This window comes from Pristiophorus japonicus, chromosome 2 (assembly GCF_044704955.1).
Source record: "Pristiophorus japonicus isolate sPriJap1 chromosome 2, sPriJap1.hap1, whole genome shotgun sequence".
NCBI lineage: Eukaryota > Metazoa > Chordata > Chondrichthyes > Pristiophoridae > Pristiophorus > Pristiophorus japonicus.
In genome coordinates this window covers 210,720,781-210,739,966 of record NC_091978.1, presented here as the reverse complement: position 1 = coordinate 210,739,966, position 19,186 = coordinate 210,720,781, and the positions used below count along the sequence as shown (strand labels likewise).

The 19,186-nt window shown below is 43.4% G+C and overlaps 1 protein-coding gene across 9 annotated transcripts in view; it reads right to left on the bottom strand.

The window, feature by feature from the left end:
• Window positions 1-19,186, bottom strand: part of LOC139243687 (LIM domain-binding protein 2) — a 776,895-nt gene that overhangs the window by 25,930 nt on the left and 731,779 nt on the right. For 7 of the 9 annotated variants that reach the window (XM_070870836.1, XM_070870833.1, XM_070870844.1 and 4 more), the window contains 2 exons: window positions 18,461-18,550; window positions 16,421-16,560 (listed from right to left, as the gene is read on the bottom strand). In XM_070870836.1, coding sequence (XP_070726937.1) covers window positions 16,421-16,560; window positions 18,461-18,550 — 230 coding nt within the window. The remainder of the gene's footprint in view (window positions 1-16,420; window positions 16,561-18,460; window positions 18,551-19,186) is intronic. The other 2 variants (XM_070870835.1, XM_070870854.1) reach the window with 1 other exon arrangement.

Sequence of the window (19,186 nt, the reverse complement as noted above, 5' to 3'; positions counted from 1 at the left end):
AAGCTTCCCAATCGTCACCTTCTGAGAATTTCTCCAGGATACCAACAGTTCTCTGCATTTTTGCGTGATGGTTCATTATCTAATACTCATGGCCAGTTGTTAAGTCTCAAATAAAGCAATGTGACTGAGTACTTTAGATTGAGGAAGTGTGATCTTAGTCTCTTTATTCTGACTCCAGAGTGCTGGCACAGCAAGGGAGATCTGCTTATATGCAGTGCTCCCAAAGGATGCTGGGATCACTTGGGACTCGAACAGATGTGCCCTTTGGTGGAGGTAGAATGCTGGTTACAAGGTGTTGCATACATAACAGAACTGAACATAAGAACATAAGAAATAGGAGCAGAAATAGGCATTTGTCCCATTGAGTCTGCTCTGCCATTCAATAAGATCATGGCTGATCTGATCACGGACTCAGCTCCACTTCCCTGCCCGCTCCCCATAACTCTTTACTCCCTTATCGCTCAAAAATCTGTCTATCTCCGCCTTAAATATATTCAATGACCCAGCCTCCACAGCTCTCTGGGGCAGAGAATTCCATAGATTTACAACCCTCTGAGAGAAAAAATTTCTCCTCATCTCAGTTTTAAATGGGCGGCCCCTTATTTTGAGACTATGGGCTAGAACCCCTACTTTTGTGGTTATCGCCCAGAAATGGGCGTTATTTCCGGTGTGTGCGGTTAAAAAGGGTTTTCAGATTGCCAGCTTCTCGCCCATTCTCAAAACACCTAGTTTACATTTTTGAAAATGGCCGTTACCATGAGTGATATCCAACGGCAGTTAGCGTTAAATTTTTCTGACCTTCTGCCGTAAAGCATGGCCGTCCTTAGCAACGGCATGGCAATGCTCGATCCCCGCGATTCTGGCAGTCAAGGGTCACCATGTCATGCGGAGAAGAGGAGACAGAGAGAGAGGGAGCTGAGAGGGACTGAAGACGTGGCTGGGTGTGGTGTCGCTGCTTTGGGAGGAAGGAGGGAGGCTTCAGAGCTTCACAGCAAGTAGGCAAACAAAAATTATCTGTTACCAGCCACATATTTGACCGAATTTGCCTTATAATGGAGGGAGAGGAGGAGGCATCACAGTACACTGTGGAAACTGACGCTGGAGAGAGCAGTGAGGTGGGAGAGGAGCACATTGAAGCCACAAAAGAGCCAGGAGGTTCTCGGACGAGGCAAATGCCTCTCTCCTGCAAGAGATTGAGTCACGCTTGGATGATTTGACACAGAGAGGGCGTGGGAAGCCCACCCCAAAGGCCTACCAGAGGATATGGACCGCGATAACAGGGGTGGCCTCGTCTGCGACCAACGAGGTGTGTGGGTGCAACCAATACCACAAACAATGGAACGACCTTGTGGGGGCTGCAAGAATAAGTATTACATTGATTTACATGTACTTATGTATTTATATAATTTGATTTGTAACAGTAATGAGTGACTATCAGCAGATGTGAGGTCTTGCACTTTTAGCGGGAATGTTTTACTCAAAGCCTGCGGTCACGTTGTACATCTTCAGGTAAAGAATGATAATTTTCATAATAATTATGATTACATCTGTCGGTTATGTATTGTATCAGTATCTGTGACAGTATCGAGCAATGATATCACGCAATGATCTCATGCCATATCATCTTGTCACCTTTTACAGAAGAAGCTATCGACGATGAGGTCCGTGCAGAGGCGAACATGTGGGGGGGCCACCAGTCCCTAGCGACATCACTGAGATGGAGGAGTGAATGCTCGCACTCGTGGGGAAGCATCCCCGGAGAGCCACAGATGCATCTGCAGACCCTAAAGTGATGCCATGTGAGTAAAGCTCACACCATTGCATGATGTAAAGTCAATAGATGCCACACCAACTCATATCCAAACAATCATATATGATAGATGATTTCTAAAAGTCTCATAGAAATAATGCTGGTCTCATGAAAATCATTGCAATGTACCATGTGTTGGTGGTCATGAAATGTGATGTCTGTGATGGTTTTGAGAGCGGTGGTGCGTTTGTCGTGCATGTGTTGTGTGCAGCGCTGGACTCACCTTGTCACCCCAGCACCCACTTCTCCTCTAATAACCTTACTTGTGCCTTGCAGCTCAGCCAGCAGTGCGTCCCCAGGCAAGGCCACTGAGGCCAGAAGGTGGGGGCGCGGGCAGGAGTCGCGGACGATTCTACTACATCTGGTGCTGAGGAGCTCCGATTGTCGCCCGTCGATCCGCTGGGTCTGTTCTTGACGGATGAGAGCGCGGCCTTCGAAGAACCTGCATCGCCACACTCCAGAAGCCATTTCACCCCAAGTCCATCTAGTCATTCCCGCCTCCACTGTGGAGTGCCAGCCCCAAGCACCTCACCACAGGGCACCCCATTTGTCCCCAGTCCAGCGCCGACCCCGCGGAGGCCTCGTGGACGCGGAAGGTCTGTTCCATGAGCGCGACATGACAACGGAGAGATGGTACAGTTGTCCAGGAGGACTGTAGACATAGGTGACCAGCTCATCGACACATTGGGGGGCATATCCCGACAGCTGGTCACCATGACTGAGTACATTCCGCGCATGGCGGAGTCCCTGGATGTGATAGCCAGGAACACTGCTGGCACAGGCCTCCCAGTGGTTCCCAAGCGCGGCACTCCACCCTTAGGTTCCGCCCCACCACTGTGAACGACAGATGAGAGCAAGGACCAAGATCCTGCTTCTGCATCAGAGAATGTGGCCCCCTCGGCACCCCCGCTACCGTACCCGTGCAACCACCGCATCTGCCTTCATCCCCCCCAATAAGGCACCGCCTGAGGAGCTCCTCGGCGAGGAGCTCCTCGGCCAGGTGCCATGGAGCGAGGTGGGAAGGGGTAGAGGTGGGGAGAAGAAGGAGAGGGGGAAGGAAAGTGAGGTGCATGCGCGCAGGTGATGGCTGTGTTATATCTCCATCTGGGTGTACGCAATTTGTTGCAATGTATGGGGGCTGGGGACCACGCTCCTGCTCTGCCTTTGTATTATGTGTTGGTGGACATGTTGAACATGTGATTTATGTCAATGGTGGAAAAGGTTGGTGTAGGTGGGGGTTGGGTGTTATTGCTTGTGATGCTTATGATTTCAGACCAATGTTGCTATTAAACTTTTGTTATTGAACATAACCTTGTTGCGCATTGTTTCAGCTAGCTGGACCGTTACACACTGGTGATTCCTTACCATGAAATGGTTAAATACAACTTACCATCAATCAATGTAAACTTTAACTGGCACCCAGGTGATGGGCACCATTGATGTCTGAGCTGCACACACTCAGCAGTGTGTCAGCGTTGTCACTCATATCAGCGCTCTTTCAGGCAAATTTTTCCGATATCAGCTCCTCACGTAAGAGTGGGATTTAACAAATGCCAGCCACACCGCTGGTGTTCGTCCCAGTTAGTTCCACTTTTTGTCGCGGTTTTTTGAGCTAGCGATATTCTGGGTGATATGTGTGTGAGGTGCTGAAATTGAGGGTGGGCGATCTCCATGGTCGCTAGTTTGGGTAAATATGCTCGTTACGACAAAAAACAGTCGCTGGGCATTAATATTGAATCTCGGCATTAATTCCGTGAGGAAAGTAACACTGGGCGATAATACGGGCGTTCAATCCGCCCATTCTGCTGATGCCGCCAAAAAAAATTGGGCGGGCGGTATTATTTTTTCTCGGCGTTAAGCCCATTGGGAAAATAACGCTCGGCTAAAAGTCTCCTAAAAAAGCCCGTCAGTTTCCATTTTGTGCCAAAATGGACGATATATAGGCATTATACATCATTTCAGCGGTAAAATGGGCGTTAGGCGGACGTTAAGCAGGCAAAAAAAATGGAGGTTCTAGCCCGTAGTTCCCTAGTTTTAATTTCCCCTATGACTGGAAATATCCTCTCTGCATCCACCTTGTCGAGCCCTCTCATTATCTTCTAAGTTTCAATAAGATCACCTCTCATTCTTCTGAACTCCAATGTGTATAGGCCCAACCTACTCAACCTAGTCAATAAGTCAACCCCCTCATCTCCGGAATTAACCTAGTGAACTTTCTCTGAACAACCTCCAATACAAGTATATCACTCCTTAAATACGGAGACCAAAACTGTATGCAGTACTCCAGGTGTGGCCTCACCAATACCCTGTACAGTTGTAGCAGGACTTCTCTGCTTTTATACTCTATCCTTCTTGCAATAAAGGCCAACATTCCATTTGCCTTCCTGATTACTTGCTGTACCTGCACACTAACTTTTTGTGTTTCATGCACAAGGACCCCCCAGGTCTCTCTGTACTAGAAACAGAGAAACATAGAAAATAGGTGCAGGAGTAAGCCATTCAGCCCTTCGAGCCTGCACCGCCATTCAATATGATCATGGTGGATCATGCAACTTCTGTACCCCATTCATGCTTTCTCTCCATACCCCTTGATCCCTTTAGCCATAAGGGCCACATCTAACTCCCTTTTGAATATATCTAACGAACTGGCCTCAACAACTTTCTGTGGTAGAGAATTCCACAGGTTCACAATTCTCTGAGTGAAGAAATTTCTCCTCATCTCGGTCCTAAATGGCTTACCCCTTATCCTTAGACTGTGACCCCGGTTCTGGACTTCCCCAACATCGGGAACATTCTTCCTGCATCTAACCTGTCCAATCCCGTCAGAATGTTATACGTTTCTATGAGATCCCCTCTCATTCTTCTAAATTCCAGTGAATATAAGCCTAGTCGATCCAGTCTTTCTTGATATGTCAGTCCTGCCATCCCGGGAATCAGTCTGGTGAGCCTTCGTTGCACTCCCTCAATTGCAAGAATGTCCTTCTTCAGATTAGGAGACCAAAACTGTACACAATGTTCAAGGTGTGGCCTCACCAAGGCCCTGCACAACTGCAGTAAGACCTCCCTGCTCCTCTACTCAAATCCTCTCGCTATGAAGGCTACCATGCCATTTGCCTTCTTCACCGCCTGCTGTACCTGCATGCCAACTTTCAATGACTGATGTACCATGACACCCAGGTCTCGTTGCACCTCCCCTTTTCCTAATCTGTCACCATTCAGATAATATTCTGCCTTCCTGTTTTTGCCACCAAAGTGGATAACCTCACATTTATCTACATTACACTGCATCTGCCATGCATTTGCCCACTCACCTAACCTGTCCAAGTCACCCTGCAACCTCTTAGCATCCTCCTCACAGCTCACACTGCCATCCAGCTTAGTGTCATCTGCAAACTTGGAGATATTACATTCAATTCCTTTGTCTAAATCATTAACGTATATTGTAAATAGCTAGGGTCCCAGCACTAAACATTGCGGTACCCCACTAGACACTGCCTGCCAGTCTGAAAAGGACCCATTTATTCCTACTCTTTGCTTCCTGTCTGCCAACCAGTTCTCTATCCACGTCAATACATTACCCCAATACTTTTGCACACTAATCTCTTGTGTGGGACCTTGTCAAAGCCTTTTGAAAGTCCAAATACACCATATCCACTGGTTCTTCCTTGTCCACTCTACTAGTTACATTCTCAAAAAATTCTAGAAGATTTGTCAAGCATGATTTCCCTTTCATAAATCCAGGCTGACTTGGACTGATCCTGTCACTGCTTTCCAAATGCGCTACTATTACATCTTTAATAATTGATTCCAACATTTTCCCCAATACCGATGTCAGGTTAACCGGACTATAATTCCCTGTGTCCTCAGCAAATTTGAATACATTACACTCAGTCCCTTCATCCAAGTCATTAATATATATTGTAAATAGTTGAGGACCCAGCACCGATCCCTGCAACACCACACTGGTCACTGTTTGCCAACCGGAAAATGAACCATTTATCCCGACGCTCTGTTTTCTGTTCGTTAGCCAATCCTCTATCCATGCTAATATATTACCGCCAACCCCGTGAGCTTTTATCTTGTGCAGTAACCTCTTATGTGCACCTTATTGAATGCCTTCTGGAAATCTAAATACACCATAGCCACTGGTTTCCCCTTATCCACCCTGCTCATTACATAAGAAATAGAAGCAGGAGTAGGCCATATGGCCCCTCAAGCCTGCTCTGCCATTTAATACCATCATGGCTGATCCGATCATGGACTCAGGTCCACTTCCCTGCCCGCTCCCCACAACCCCTTATTTCCTTATTGGTTAAGAAACTGTCTATCTCTGTCTTAAATTTATTCAATGACCCAGCTTCCGCAGCTCCTTGAGGCAACGAATTCCACAGATTTATAACCCTCTGAGAGAAGAAATTCCTCATCATCTCAGTTTTAAATGGGCGTCCCCTTATTCTAAGATTATGCCCTCTAGTTCTAGTCTCCCCTAACAGTGGAAACATCCTCTCTGCATCCACCTTGTCAAGCCCCCTCATAATCTTATATGTTTCGATAAGATCACCTCTCATTCTTCTAAATTCCAATGAGTAGAGGCCCAACCTACTCAACCGTTCCTCATAAGCCAACCCGCTCATCTCCAGAATCAACCGAGTGAACGTTCTTTGAACTACCTCCAAAACAAGTATAACCTTTCTTAAATATGGAAACCAAAACTGCACGCAGTATTCCAGATGTGGCCTCACCAATACCCTGTACAACTATAGCAAGACTTCGCTGCTTTAATACTCCATCCCCTTTGCAATAAAGGCCAAGATTCCATTGGCCTTCCTGATCACTTGCTGTAACTGCACACTATCCTTTTGTGCTTCATGCACAAGTATCCCAGGTCTCGCTGTACTGCAGCACTTTGCAATCTTTCTCCATTTAAATAATAACTTGCTCTTTGATTTTTTTTCTGCCAAAGTACATGACCTCACACTTTCCAACATTATACTCCATCTGCCAAATTTTTGCCCATTCACTTAGCCTGTCTATGTCCTTTAGCAGATTTTTTTGTGTCCTCCTCACACATTGCTTTTCCTCCCATCTTTGTATCGGCAGCAAACGTGGCTATGTTACACCCAGTCCCTTATTCTAAATTGTTAATCTAGATTGGAAATAGTTGGGTTCCCAGCACTGATCCTTGCAGCACCCCACTAGTTACTGATTGCCAACCAGAGAATGAACCATTTATCCCGATTCTCTGTTTTCTGTTAGTTAGCCAATCCTCTATCCATGCTAATATATTACCCCCAACCCCATGAACTTTTATCTTGTGCAGTAACCTTTTATGTGGCACCTGGTCAAATGCCTTCTGGAAGTCGAAATACACCACATCCACTGGTTCACTTTTATCCACCCTGTTCGTTACATCCTCAAAGAACTCCAGCAAATTTGTCAAATATGACTTCCTCTTCATAAATCCATGCTGACTCTGCCTGACTGAATTATGCTTTTCCCAATGTCGTGCTACTGCTTCTTTAATAATGGACTCCAACATTTTCCCAACCACAGATGTTGGACTAACTGATCTATAGTTTTCTGCTTTTTGTCTGCCTCCTTTTTTAAATAGGAGCGTTACATTTGCAGTTTTCCAATTTGATGGGACCTCCCCAGAATCCAGAGAATTTTGGTAAATTACAACCAATGCATCCACTATCCCTGTCGCTACTTCTCTTAAGACCTTAGGATGCAAGCCATCAGGTCCAGGGGATTTATCCGCCTTTAGTCCCATTATCTTACTGAGTACCACCTCCTTAGTGATTGTGATTGGGTTAAGTTCCTCCCACCCTATAGCCCCTTGACTATCCACTGTTGGATATTTTTAGTGTCCTCTACTGTAAAAACTGATATAAAATATTTGTTCAGAATTTCTGCCACCTCCATGTTCCCCATCACTAATTCCCCGGTCTTGTCCTCTAAGGGACCAACATTTACTTTAGCCACTCTTTTCCTTTTTAAATACCTGTAAAAACTCTTGCTATCTGTTTTTATATTTCATGCTAGTTTACTTTCGTAGTCTATCTTCCCTTTCTTAATCATATTTTTAGTCATTCTTTGTTGGCTTTTAAAAGCTACCCAATCTTCTGTCCTTTCACTAGTTTTGGCCATTTTGTATGCCCTTGTTTTTAATTGGATACCATCCATTATTTCTTTAGTTAGCCACGGATGGCTATCTTTTCCTTTACACCCTTTCCTCCTCACTGGAATATATTTTTCTTGAGAGTTATGAAATATCTCCTTAAATGTACACCACTGTTCATCAACCATCTTACACTTTAATCTATTTTCCCAGTCCACTTTAGCCAACTCAGCCCTCACACCTTTGTAGTCTCCTTTATTTAAGCTTAGTACGCTGGTTTGAGATACAACTTTCTCGCCCCCCATCTGAATTTGAAATTCAACCATGCTATGATCACTCATTCCAAGGGGATCCTTTACTCGGAGATTGTTCATCAACTCTGTCTTATTACACAGGACCAGATCTAAGATAGCCTGCCCCCTGGTTGGTTCTGTTACATACTGCTCAAGGAACCCGTCCCTTATGCACTCTATGAACTCTTTCTCAAGGCTACCCTGACCAATTTGATTTGTCCAATCAATATGGAGGTTAAAATCATCCTCAAAGAACTCCAGCAAATTTGTCAAACATGATTTGCAAAGAATGACTAAAAAAATGATTGAGAAAGGGAAGATAGACTATGAAAGTAAACTAGCACAAAATGTAAAAACAGATAGCAAGAGTTTCTATAAGTATATAAAAAGGAAAAGAGTGGTTAAAGTAAATGTTGGTCTCTTAGAGGACGAGACAGGGGAATTAGTAATGGGGAACATGGAGATGGCAAAAACTCTGAACAAATATTTTGTACCAGTCTTTACAATAGAGGACACAAACAATATCCCAACAGTGGATAGTCAAGGGGCTATAGTGGGGGGAGGAACTTAACACAATCACAATCACTCAGACGGTACTCAGTAAGATAATGGGACTAAAGGCAAATAAATCCCCTTGACCTGATGGCTTGCATCCTAGGAGTTAAACTAATATGGCAGGGGGATGGGAACCAATGCAGGGAGATAGAGGGAAACAAAAAGGAGGCAAAAACAAAAGACAGAAAGGAGATGAGGAAAAGTGGAGGGCAGAGAAACCCAAGGCAAAGAACAAAAAGGGCCATTGTACAGCAAAATTCTAAAAGGACAGAGGGTGTTAAAAAAACAAGCCTAAAGGCTTTGTGTCTTAATGCAAGGAGTATCCGCAATAAGGTGGATGAATTAACTGTGCAAATAGATGTTAACAAATATGATGTGATTGGGATTACGGAGACGTGGCTCCAGGATGAGCAGGGCTGGGAACTCAACATCCAGGGGTATTCAACATTCAGGAAGGATAGAATAAAAGGAAAAGGAGGTGGGGTAGCATTGCTGGTTAAGGAGGAGATTAAGGCAATAGTTAGGAAGGACATTAGCTTGGATGATGTGGAATCTATATGGGTAGAGCTGCAGAACACCAAAGGGCAAAAAACGTTAGTGGGAGTTGTGTACAGACCTCCAAACAGTAGTAGTGATGTTTGGGAGGGCATCAAACATGAAATTAGGGGTGCGTGCAATAAAGGTGCAGCAGTTATAATGGGTGACTTTAATATGCACATAGATTGGGCTAACCAAACTGGAAGCAATACGGTGGAGGAGGATTTTCTGGAGTGCATAAGGGATGGTTTTTTAGACCAATATGTCGAGGAACCAACTAGGGGGGAGGCCATCTTAGACTGGGTGTTATGTAATGAGAAAGGATTAATTAGCAATCTCGTTGTGCGAGGCCCCTTGGGGAAGAGTGACCATAATATGGTGGAATTCTGCATTAGGATGGAGAATGAAACAGTTAATTCAGAGACCATGGTCCAGAACTTAAAGAAGGCTAACTTTGAAGGTATGAGGTGTGAATTGGCTGAGATGGATTGGCGAATGATACTTAAGGGGTTGACTGTGGATGGGCAATGGCAGACATTTAGAGATCGCATGGATGAACTACAACAATTGTACATTCCTGTCTGGCATAGAAATAAAAAAGGGAAGGTGGCTCAACCGTGGCTATCAAGGGAAATCAGGGATAGTATTAAAGCCAAGGAAGTGGCATACAAATTGGCCAGAAATAGCAGCGAACCTGGGGACTGGGAGAAATTTAGAACTCAGCAGAGGAGGACAAAGGGTTTGATTAGGGCAGGGAAAATGGAGTATGAGAAGAAGCTTGCAGGGAACATTAAGACGGATTGCAAAAGTTTCTATAGATATGTAAAGAGAAAAAGGTTAGTAAAGACAAACGTAGGTCCCCTGCAGTCAGAATCAGGGGAAGTCATAACGGGGAACAAAGAAATGGCGGACCAATTGAACAAGTACTTTGGTTCGGTATTCACGAAGGAGGACACGAACAACCTTCCGGTTATAAAAGGGGTCGGAGGGTCTAGTAAGGAGGAGGAACTGAGGGAAATCCTTATTAGCCGGGAAATTGTGTTGGGGAAATTGATGGGATTGAAGGCCGATAAATCCCCAGGGCCTGATGGACTGCATCCCAGAGTACTTAAGGAGGTGGCCTTGGAAATAGTGGATGCGTTGACAGTCATTTTCCAACATTCCATTGACTCTGGATCAGTTCCTATGGAGTGGAGGGTAGCCAATGTAACCCCACTTTTTAAAAAAGGAGGGAGAGAGAAAACAGGGAATTATAGACCGGTCAGCCTGACATCGGTAGTGGGTAAAATGATGGAATCAATTATTAAGGATGTCATAGCAGTGCATTTGGAAAGAGGTGACATGATAGGTCCAAGTCAGCATGGATTTGTGAAAGGGAAATCATGCTTGACAAATCTTCTGGAATTTTTTGAGGATGTTTCCAGTAGAGTGGATAAGGGAGAACCAGTTGATGTGGTATATTTGGACTTTCAGAAGGCGTTCGACAAGGTCCCACACAAGAGATTGATGTGCAAAGTTAGAGCACATGGGATTGGGGGTAGTGTACTGACATGGATTGAGAACTGGTTGTCAGACAGGAAGCAAAGAGTAGGAGTAAATGGGTACTTTTCAGAATGGCAGGCAGTGACTAGTGGGGTACCGCAAGGTTCTGTGCTGGGGCCCCAGCTGTTTACACTGTACATTAATGATTTAGATGAGGGGATTAAATGTAGTATCTCCAAATTTGCGGATGACACTAAGTTGGGTGGCAGTGTGAGCTGCGAGGAGGATGCTGTGAGGCTGCAGAGCGACTTGGATAGGTTAGGTGAGTGGGCAAATGCATGGCAGATGAAGTATAATGTGGATAAATGTGAGGTTATCCACTTTGGTGGTAAAAACAGAGAGACAGACTATTATCTGAATGGTGACAGATTAGGTAAAGGGGAGGTGCAAAGAGACCTGGGTGTCATGGTACATCAGTCATTGAAGGTTGGCATGCAGGTGCAGCAGGCGGTTAAGAAAGCAAATGGCATGTTGGCCTTCATAGCAAGGGGATTTGAGTACAGGGGCAGGGAGGTGTTGCTACAGTTGTACAGGGCATTGGTGAGGCCACACCTGGAGTATTGTGTACAGTTTTGGTCTCCTAACCTGAGGAAGGACATTCTTGCTATTGAGGGAGTGCAGCGAAGGTTCACCAGACTGATTTCCGGGATGGCGGGACTGACCTATCAAGAAAGACTGGATCAACTGGGCTTGTATTCACTGGAGTTCAGAAGAATGAGAGGGGATCTCATAGAAACGTTTAAAATTCTGACGGATTTCGACAGGTTAGATGCAGGAAGAATGTTCCCAATGTTGGGGAAGTCCAGAACCAGGGGTCACAGTCTAAGGATAAGGGGTAAGCCATTTAGGACCGAGATGCGGAGGAACTTCTTCACCCAGAGAGTGGTGAACCTGTGGAATTCTCTACCACAGAAAGTTGTTGAGGCCAATTCACTAAATATATTCAAAAAGGAGTTAGATGAGGTCCTTACTGCTAGGGGGATCAAGGGGTATGGCGAGAAAGCAGGAATGGGGTACTGAAGTTGAATGTTCAGCCATGAACTCATTGAATGGTGGTGCAGGCTAGAAGGGCCGAATGGCCTACTCCTGCACCTATTTTCTATGTTTCTATGTTTCTATCTTAAGAAAAGTAGCGACAGGGATTGTGGATGCATAGCTTGTAATTTACAAAAATTCCCTGGATTCTGGGGAGGTCCCAGCAGATTGGAAAACTGCAAATGTAACGCTCCTATTTAAAAAAGGAGGCAGACAAAAAGCAGAAAACTATAGACCAGTTAGCCTAACATCCGTGGTTGGGAAAATGTTGGAGTCCATTATTAAAGAAGCAGTAGCAGGACATTTGGAAAAGCAAAATTCGGTCAGGCAGAGTCAGCATGGATTTATGAAGGGGAAGTCATGTTTGACAAATTTACTGGTGTTCTTTGAGGATGTAACGAACAGGGTGGATAAAGGGGAACCAGTGGATGTGGTGTATTTGGACTTCCAGAAGGCATTTGACAAGGTGCCACATAAAAGGCACAAGATAAAAGTTCACGGGAATGGGGGTAATATATTAGCATGGATAGAGGATTGGCTAACTAACAAAAAACAGAGAGTCGGGATAAATGATTCATAGAAACATAGAAAATAGGTGCAGGAGTAGGCCATTCGGCCCTTGGAGCCTGCACCGCCATTCAATGAGTTCATGGCTGAACATGCAACTTCAGTACCCCATTCCTGCTTTCTCGCCATACCCCTTGATCCCCCTAGTAGTAAGGACTACATCTAACTCCTTCTTGAATATATTTAGTGAATTAGCCTCAACAACTTTCTGTGGTAGAGAATTCCACAGGTTCACCACCCTCTGGGTGAAGAAGTTTCTTCTCATCTCGGTCCTAAATGACTTACCACTTATCCTTAGGCTGTGACCCCTGGTTCTGGACTTCCCCAACATTGGGAACATTCTTCCTGCATCTACCCTGTCTAAACCCGCCAGAATCTTAAACGTTTCTATGAGATCCCCTCTCATTCGTCTGAGCTCCAGTGAATACAAGCCCAGTTGATCCAGTCTTTCTTGATATGTCAGTCCCGCCATCCTGGGTCATTCTCGGGTTGGCAATCAGTAACGAGTGGGGTGACGCAGGGATCAGTGCTGGGAACCCAACTATTTACAATCTAGATTAACGACTTGGAAGAAGGGACTGGCTGTAACGTAGCCAAGTTTGCTGCCGATACAAAGATGGGAGGAAAAGCAATGCGTGAGGAGGACACAAAAAATCTGCAAAAGGACATAGGCAGGCTAAGTGAGTGGGCAAAAATTTGGCAGATGGAGTATAATGTTGGAAAGTGTGAGGTCATGCACTTTGGCTGAAAAAAAATCAAAGACTAAGTTATTATTTAAATGGAGATAGATTGCAAAATGCTGCAGTACAGCGGGACCTGGGGGTACTTGTGCATGAAACACAAAATTATAGTATGCAGGTACAGCAAGTGATCAGGAAGGCAAATGGAATCTTGGCCTTTATTGTAAAGGGGATGAAATTAAAAGCAGGGAAGTCTTGCTACAGTTATACAGGGTATTGGTGAGGCCACACGTGGAATACTGCGTGCAGTTTTGGTTTCCATATTTACGAAAGGATATACTTGCTTTGGAGGTAGTTCAGAGAAGATTCACTTGGTTGATTCCGGAGATGAGGGAGTTGACTTATGAGGAAAGGTTGAGTAGGTTGGGCCTCTACTCATTGGAACTCAGAAGAATAAAAGGTGATCTTCTCGAAACATATAAGAATATAAGGGGGCTTGACAAGGTGGATGCAGAGAGGATGTTTCCACTGGTAAGGGAGACTAGAACTAGAGGGCATAATCTTAGAATAAGGGGACGCCCATTTAAAACTGAGAGGAGGAGAAACTTCGTGTCTCAGAAGGTTATAATTCTGTGGAATTCGCTGCCTCAGAGAGCTGTGGAAACTGGGACATTAAATACATTTAAGACAGAAATAGACAGTTTCTTAAATGATAAGGGGTTATGGGGAGTGGGAAGGGAAATGGACCCGAGTCCATGATCGGATTAGCCATGATCACATTAAATGGTGGAGCAGGCTCGAGGGGCCGTATGGCCTTCTCCTGCTCCTATGTCTTATGTTTTTATGATTTCACTTTCATAAAACCATGCTGGCTCTGCTTGATTTTACTTTTCCAATTCTTCTATCAATGCATTATTCTAGCTCATATCAAAGGGCCATACCTCACTCTTTCCTTTTCCCAGATCTGTTACCATAGATACAATTACCACCTGAGATATGAACATGTTCTTTGCAGTTTCCTCAATCTCTCTCATTCCCAATCCACATTGGCTTCTCATTGGAAATTGAATCATGAATTTGCAATCTTTAAGAAAGATGATCCCTCCCATCCTTCTAACCCTACCCCATAATTAATTTTACATTGTTACAGAAGTTGCTGATAACTCTGAAATCATCTTTACATTTCAGGCCTAATTGCCATCACACAGCGGTAAATCTCTGGCATAGAGCTTACATGCATCGGGAACATATACTGGAACTTTAGGAGTATAACCCCAGTGATTTTCTGTCCACCTTCACACCCGAGAAAAATGGGACTTCTCCCAGACTTTCATTAATACTGCTTTAAATCCAACTGTGAGAAGTGCGTGATAAATTGTTTGGAGTGACTTATGAGACAACCTTCCCACCCTCGTACCATGGAACACTGACCATATCAGACATATATATGTATGACCCTGAAGAAATCAAGAACTTGCCCTCACGTGGTTAACTATGGTCAAGAATTTTTGCCTTACCCCTCTGTCTTTTTTGTCTGCAGTGTTAAACTGCTTTAACCAGCTGAATGATCAAACTTAATTGACTGCTGACACTAAGTTCCCGATTTGCATTTCAGTCTGAAAATGTCAGTAAATAGATAAATAATCAGCAAGTAAAGGTCAGAAAAACAAAATCAAGTTTCAGAAAAAATAATTGTAAACTGATCAATGTCCTTAGTGGAAGAACTAGACCCTCAGGCACATATAATTAGCTATTACTTTACACTGATCCAGATGATCATGGTATTAAATTAAAGTGATCAAAGGTCGTAACCACCAAAACAGGATTTTTTTTCATGACCAATATCCCAGTTATTAGCTTATTTATTAATTGTGAAATAAACATGATCACAACAGTCCTGAGGGAGCATTTTGTTCGTACCATGGTTTTAACGAACTTTATGCAAATGAATAATGTTTTTTGGTATGTTTTTTTAAGTAGTATGATCCTATTCTCACCTGACGTTAACTCACATGCAATTCCAGAAGGCGTCGATGACTGGTGATCAGGAGTGACCTTGACTTGAGTTTCCCTTCCTTTCCCTAAAGGAGCTGAGGCTAATTATCGCACCCCTACTGCCACCCTGGCTTAGAAAAGCTATCTCAGCATGGACAGGGGGGCAAAATCTGAGACTTCTCTGGTCTGTATTGCTCAGCTATGTGCTGAGTTAATACATTTTAAAAATAAAACTATTTTCTTTCTCTTGTCCCCTTCTGCATTTCTGGGGATTTACCTGTTGTGGAGCAGTGGAGGACAAAATCTAGGATGTCATGTGGAGCCGCAGTGCTGAACTATGCGAACAGGACGCTGGCATTTCAGGATGAGCCACCATGGGGGAGACGTTGTCCTGGATTTAGCTCTGCTGTAGCTGCTGCCAGAGGAGGGAGGATACCATCGGTCTCGATTACATTGCTGGAGCCGCTTTTAAAAAAATAATTATAGCTCTTTTTTCAGTTTTTAATATTCGTCTGTGCATGTCTTTTGCTTTTTTAATTGTTCTGCTGTGTCTCATTACAATTAAAAAAATATATATTTGGGGGGTTTTATTTGAAGGTTGTAAATGCGTGAGGTGCGACTGGTTTCGGGACAGTATTTGAAGGTTAGTTTCTGGGTCCAGATATCTTTGTGGAATATAGAGGGGGGGGACAGGGGTTCAGTCATTTTTGTGTTTTTTTAAACTTGGTTTTGCAGCCTTTGCTGCTGTGCTAAACATCACGGTCTGTGTCTTGCATGGGAGCTAGTATTTGGTTTTGGTTTGGCACCTGTATGAGATGGTTAAGCAGATAAAAGCAGACACGTGACAGAAAATGAATCAGAATTACACATGGTATAAGAGTATTTTACATACCATGTTTATTTTTAAAAGCGCTCATTTTAGAGAGGAAAGCAGCACAGTATCCACAATGTTACCAAGCCAAGTTATCTTTGTTTTCGACTTTCAGTCATGTCCACTTGGTAATGATTTATCTCACATAAATCACAGGTGCTCATGGAGCAAAACAATATACATTACGGACACTATCGGATTGATTTAGAAGACACGTGTTGCATGAAAAATTTGACACACTGTGATTATATTTGGGTTATTTTCTGAATCTTAAAAGCAAAGGTTACTGAGAAAAGTTGACACAACAAAGAAGATCGCTACAAACCGTCCTAGCAGTGTATGTATATTTATTTTTTGAGTAACTAGTGGATAATTTAGTACTGAGCAGACACAGAAGTGAAAGGAGATGCTTACAGGTACCTGACTGGAGAGACTGAAATTGCTCTTTCTCTTGCTGTTCATACTGTTGGTGTTTCCTGCACTGCTGTTTGAGGTGCTGCTTGCTGAGTTCTTCCTCTTTCTCCGTTTGTTTGTTTGTTGTCTGGTAGGTTCCGCTGTACAAAATAAAACAAAAAAACAGGATCAGAGTTTTTTGCATCATACTGGTGTTCCAGCACTTAAGACAGATTATTTTTTGCCTTTTCCTAGCTGGCTTAATACAAGGAGCTGCTGTGCCAAATGCAACATGTTGAAGATACATATTGCATAAAGCTGCAGAATCCTGGCTGGTTGAGCTATAATACATGGGTTCTATGTCCTAACATTCTCTCTAATAACACACTTTTATTGTGTTCATTAGCTTACACAAGATGTAATTAATTTTACTAAAATGGTTTTTAAATGCTCCCATTATCTTTGTCACCAAAGTGAGCGGCTCGATCAGATTATTGAAGATCACCATTCTTTCTCTTCCTGGGTATTTACCTGGAGTGATCAGTGATTTTAACTTCAATATTGACCAAGTGGCTATCAGTGCTGAACTGGTACAAATTGGCTTCAAAATCATAACTAGATATACAGGAAGAACAAAAATGCTGATTTCCCCTTGATTAAGGCTGATACCAGTTTGGTGACTCTCTGGCAACTTCCTGACTTGAAGTATTGATCCAGAATTAAAGTGAAGATTATTCCTACCAGGCAGCAGAGCTTTAAAGGTAAGATTTGGATCGATGAGTAGTTTGTATTGATGGTACTTTCCTTTCCCCACAGCAATTTCTTGTCTTTAATACAGTTTTCAGACTAAGTGGGAATACAATTTATTATCTGACCAGTTAAAATGCAGAGACTGTTGTCTAAATAACTTATTTTATTGGTATTCTTTTAGGTTTATTTTAAACGTTGAGCTTGCTTCTTCCATCAATTAAGTTACAACTTACATCATTATGGACTTGCCCCAGTTTAGTTAATATCCTGAGGGAGGTGAGTAATAGTGATAAAACGTCCTAAAACGTACTTAATCTGCTCTTTATATTCATCCAGCTCTTATTTTGAAGGCGTTGTTTCAAAATAGTATTAAATACTTTGATGGGCATTTATTCCACATACCTACTACTCTGTGGAAAAAATTCTAATCTTGCCAAATTTTACACGTCCTTCAATTCTGTTTACAGTTTAAATTAAGTAACCTCCTTACTTCTACATTATCAATGCTTCTCGATCATGTTCATTTCAAATTTCTTTTCTCCACTGAAAACAAATTCACTTCTGTGAACCTTTCCTCATGAAAGGACCCTACTTTTCTGAATTATTCTTGCTGCTCTTCTCCAAACTCTCTTTGTAATGTGTTCACTTCCATATTTCAACCAAGTGGGTAAATAAACTGGTGTTGGTTTTGCCCCTTCCCAATGACTTCTAATGACAATGCTGTTCCTCATTAGGCCAGTAGGAGGTGAACTTGTGTTGGGAGAGATGAAATGCTAGCTTTTGCTCTGAGGTGAGATGTTCAGCTTCTGCAAGGCATCCCACCTGAAGTCCTGGCTGAAAAGTCCCAAAGTGTATGTGACAATCAAAACGGAGTCTCCAACTTGGAACCACATGAGTATGAAGTGAGCACCATTGTCGCAGGGCCAACTATGGGAAAAGATTTCCTCTGATTCCTCCGATCGTTGTTTTGAGCAAAACTCGAAACCCGCTCTTTTAGTATGCTTTTGCAATTTCACTAGAAATAGAAACATAACAAATTTTCCTGCTGTATTTACAATGTTACTAACACACAGTGACTAGAAAAAATTTTCCTCCATATGTACCATGTACTGGGTCAACATGTAGATTAATCGATGTGGAAGAGATAGTTACAAGGCTGTGGTCCAAATCATGGGATTTTGATGCTGTCATCAGGATTGTGAAACCATCTGAACCCCCAAGATTGGACTAGCCTCATTATTCACTCCCCATCTTTGTTGTTTTATATATACTTCAAATGACTTAAAAAATAATTAACATTTGTTTCCTTACCGTTATGCGCTGGGCGCGCTGAACGAGGTTGTGGAGTTGAGGCGGTGTGACGTAGGAGAAATGGTATAACAGCTGATTGTGAGGTTCGACCTGAAGGATTACAGCAACACGGGACAGGTATTTTACGATTACATGGTTGTTATTTGCGGCAGTTTTACTGGTTCATATATGATATAGTATATATATTATCTAACTTTTTGTAAGTTTTGTGAGAGAATGAATTCCCTCTATTTTTCTCCTCAGTCCCCCAGTTCCTCCAAGCCACTTACCCGCTGTGGCCAAAAGGGCAGGCAAGTGATCTGTTTGCAGCCTTGGTCAATGCCACTCAGAGCCTGCCACCTGGAGGTGTGCAAGAATGGCTCTGGGACCACAGTCCCTTTGATTTTCCCTCACCTTTCTGCAGGAAGGCATCTGCCCTCTGCTCAGCACCTTCCCATGGCAGCACGGCTGAGAGCGGGAACCGAGCAGTGTGGGGGATTGAACCTTTTATCCCAGCACCGCTGTGACACAGTGCACTGGCGCTCCAACGTGCTGAGTCACTACGCTGCCTGTTGTATGATACAATTATACTGTTCTCAAATCACATCTTTTTCATACTTGCAGGTGTAAAATGAAAACACGATGAGAAAAGTTCACAAACGAACTGCCTTTAATGATCGACTAGGTTTACTCCGCAGGAACTTAAATTATGTAAAGGGTGAAGCAACAGAAAAGTGAATTTGGAGG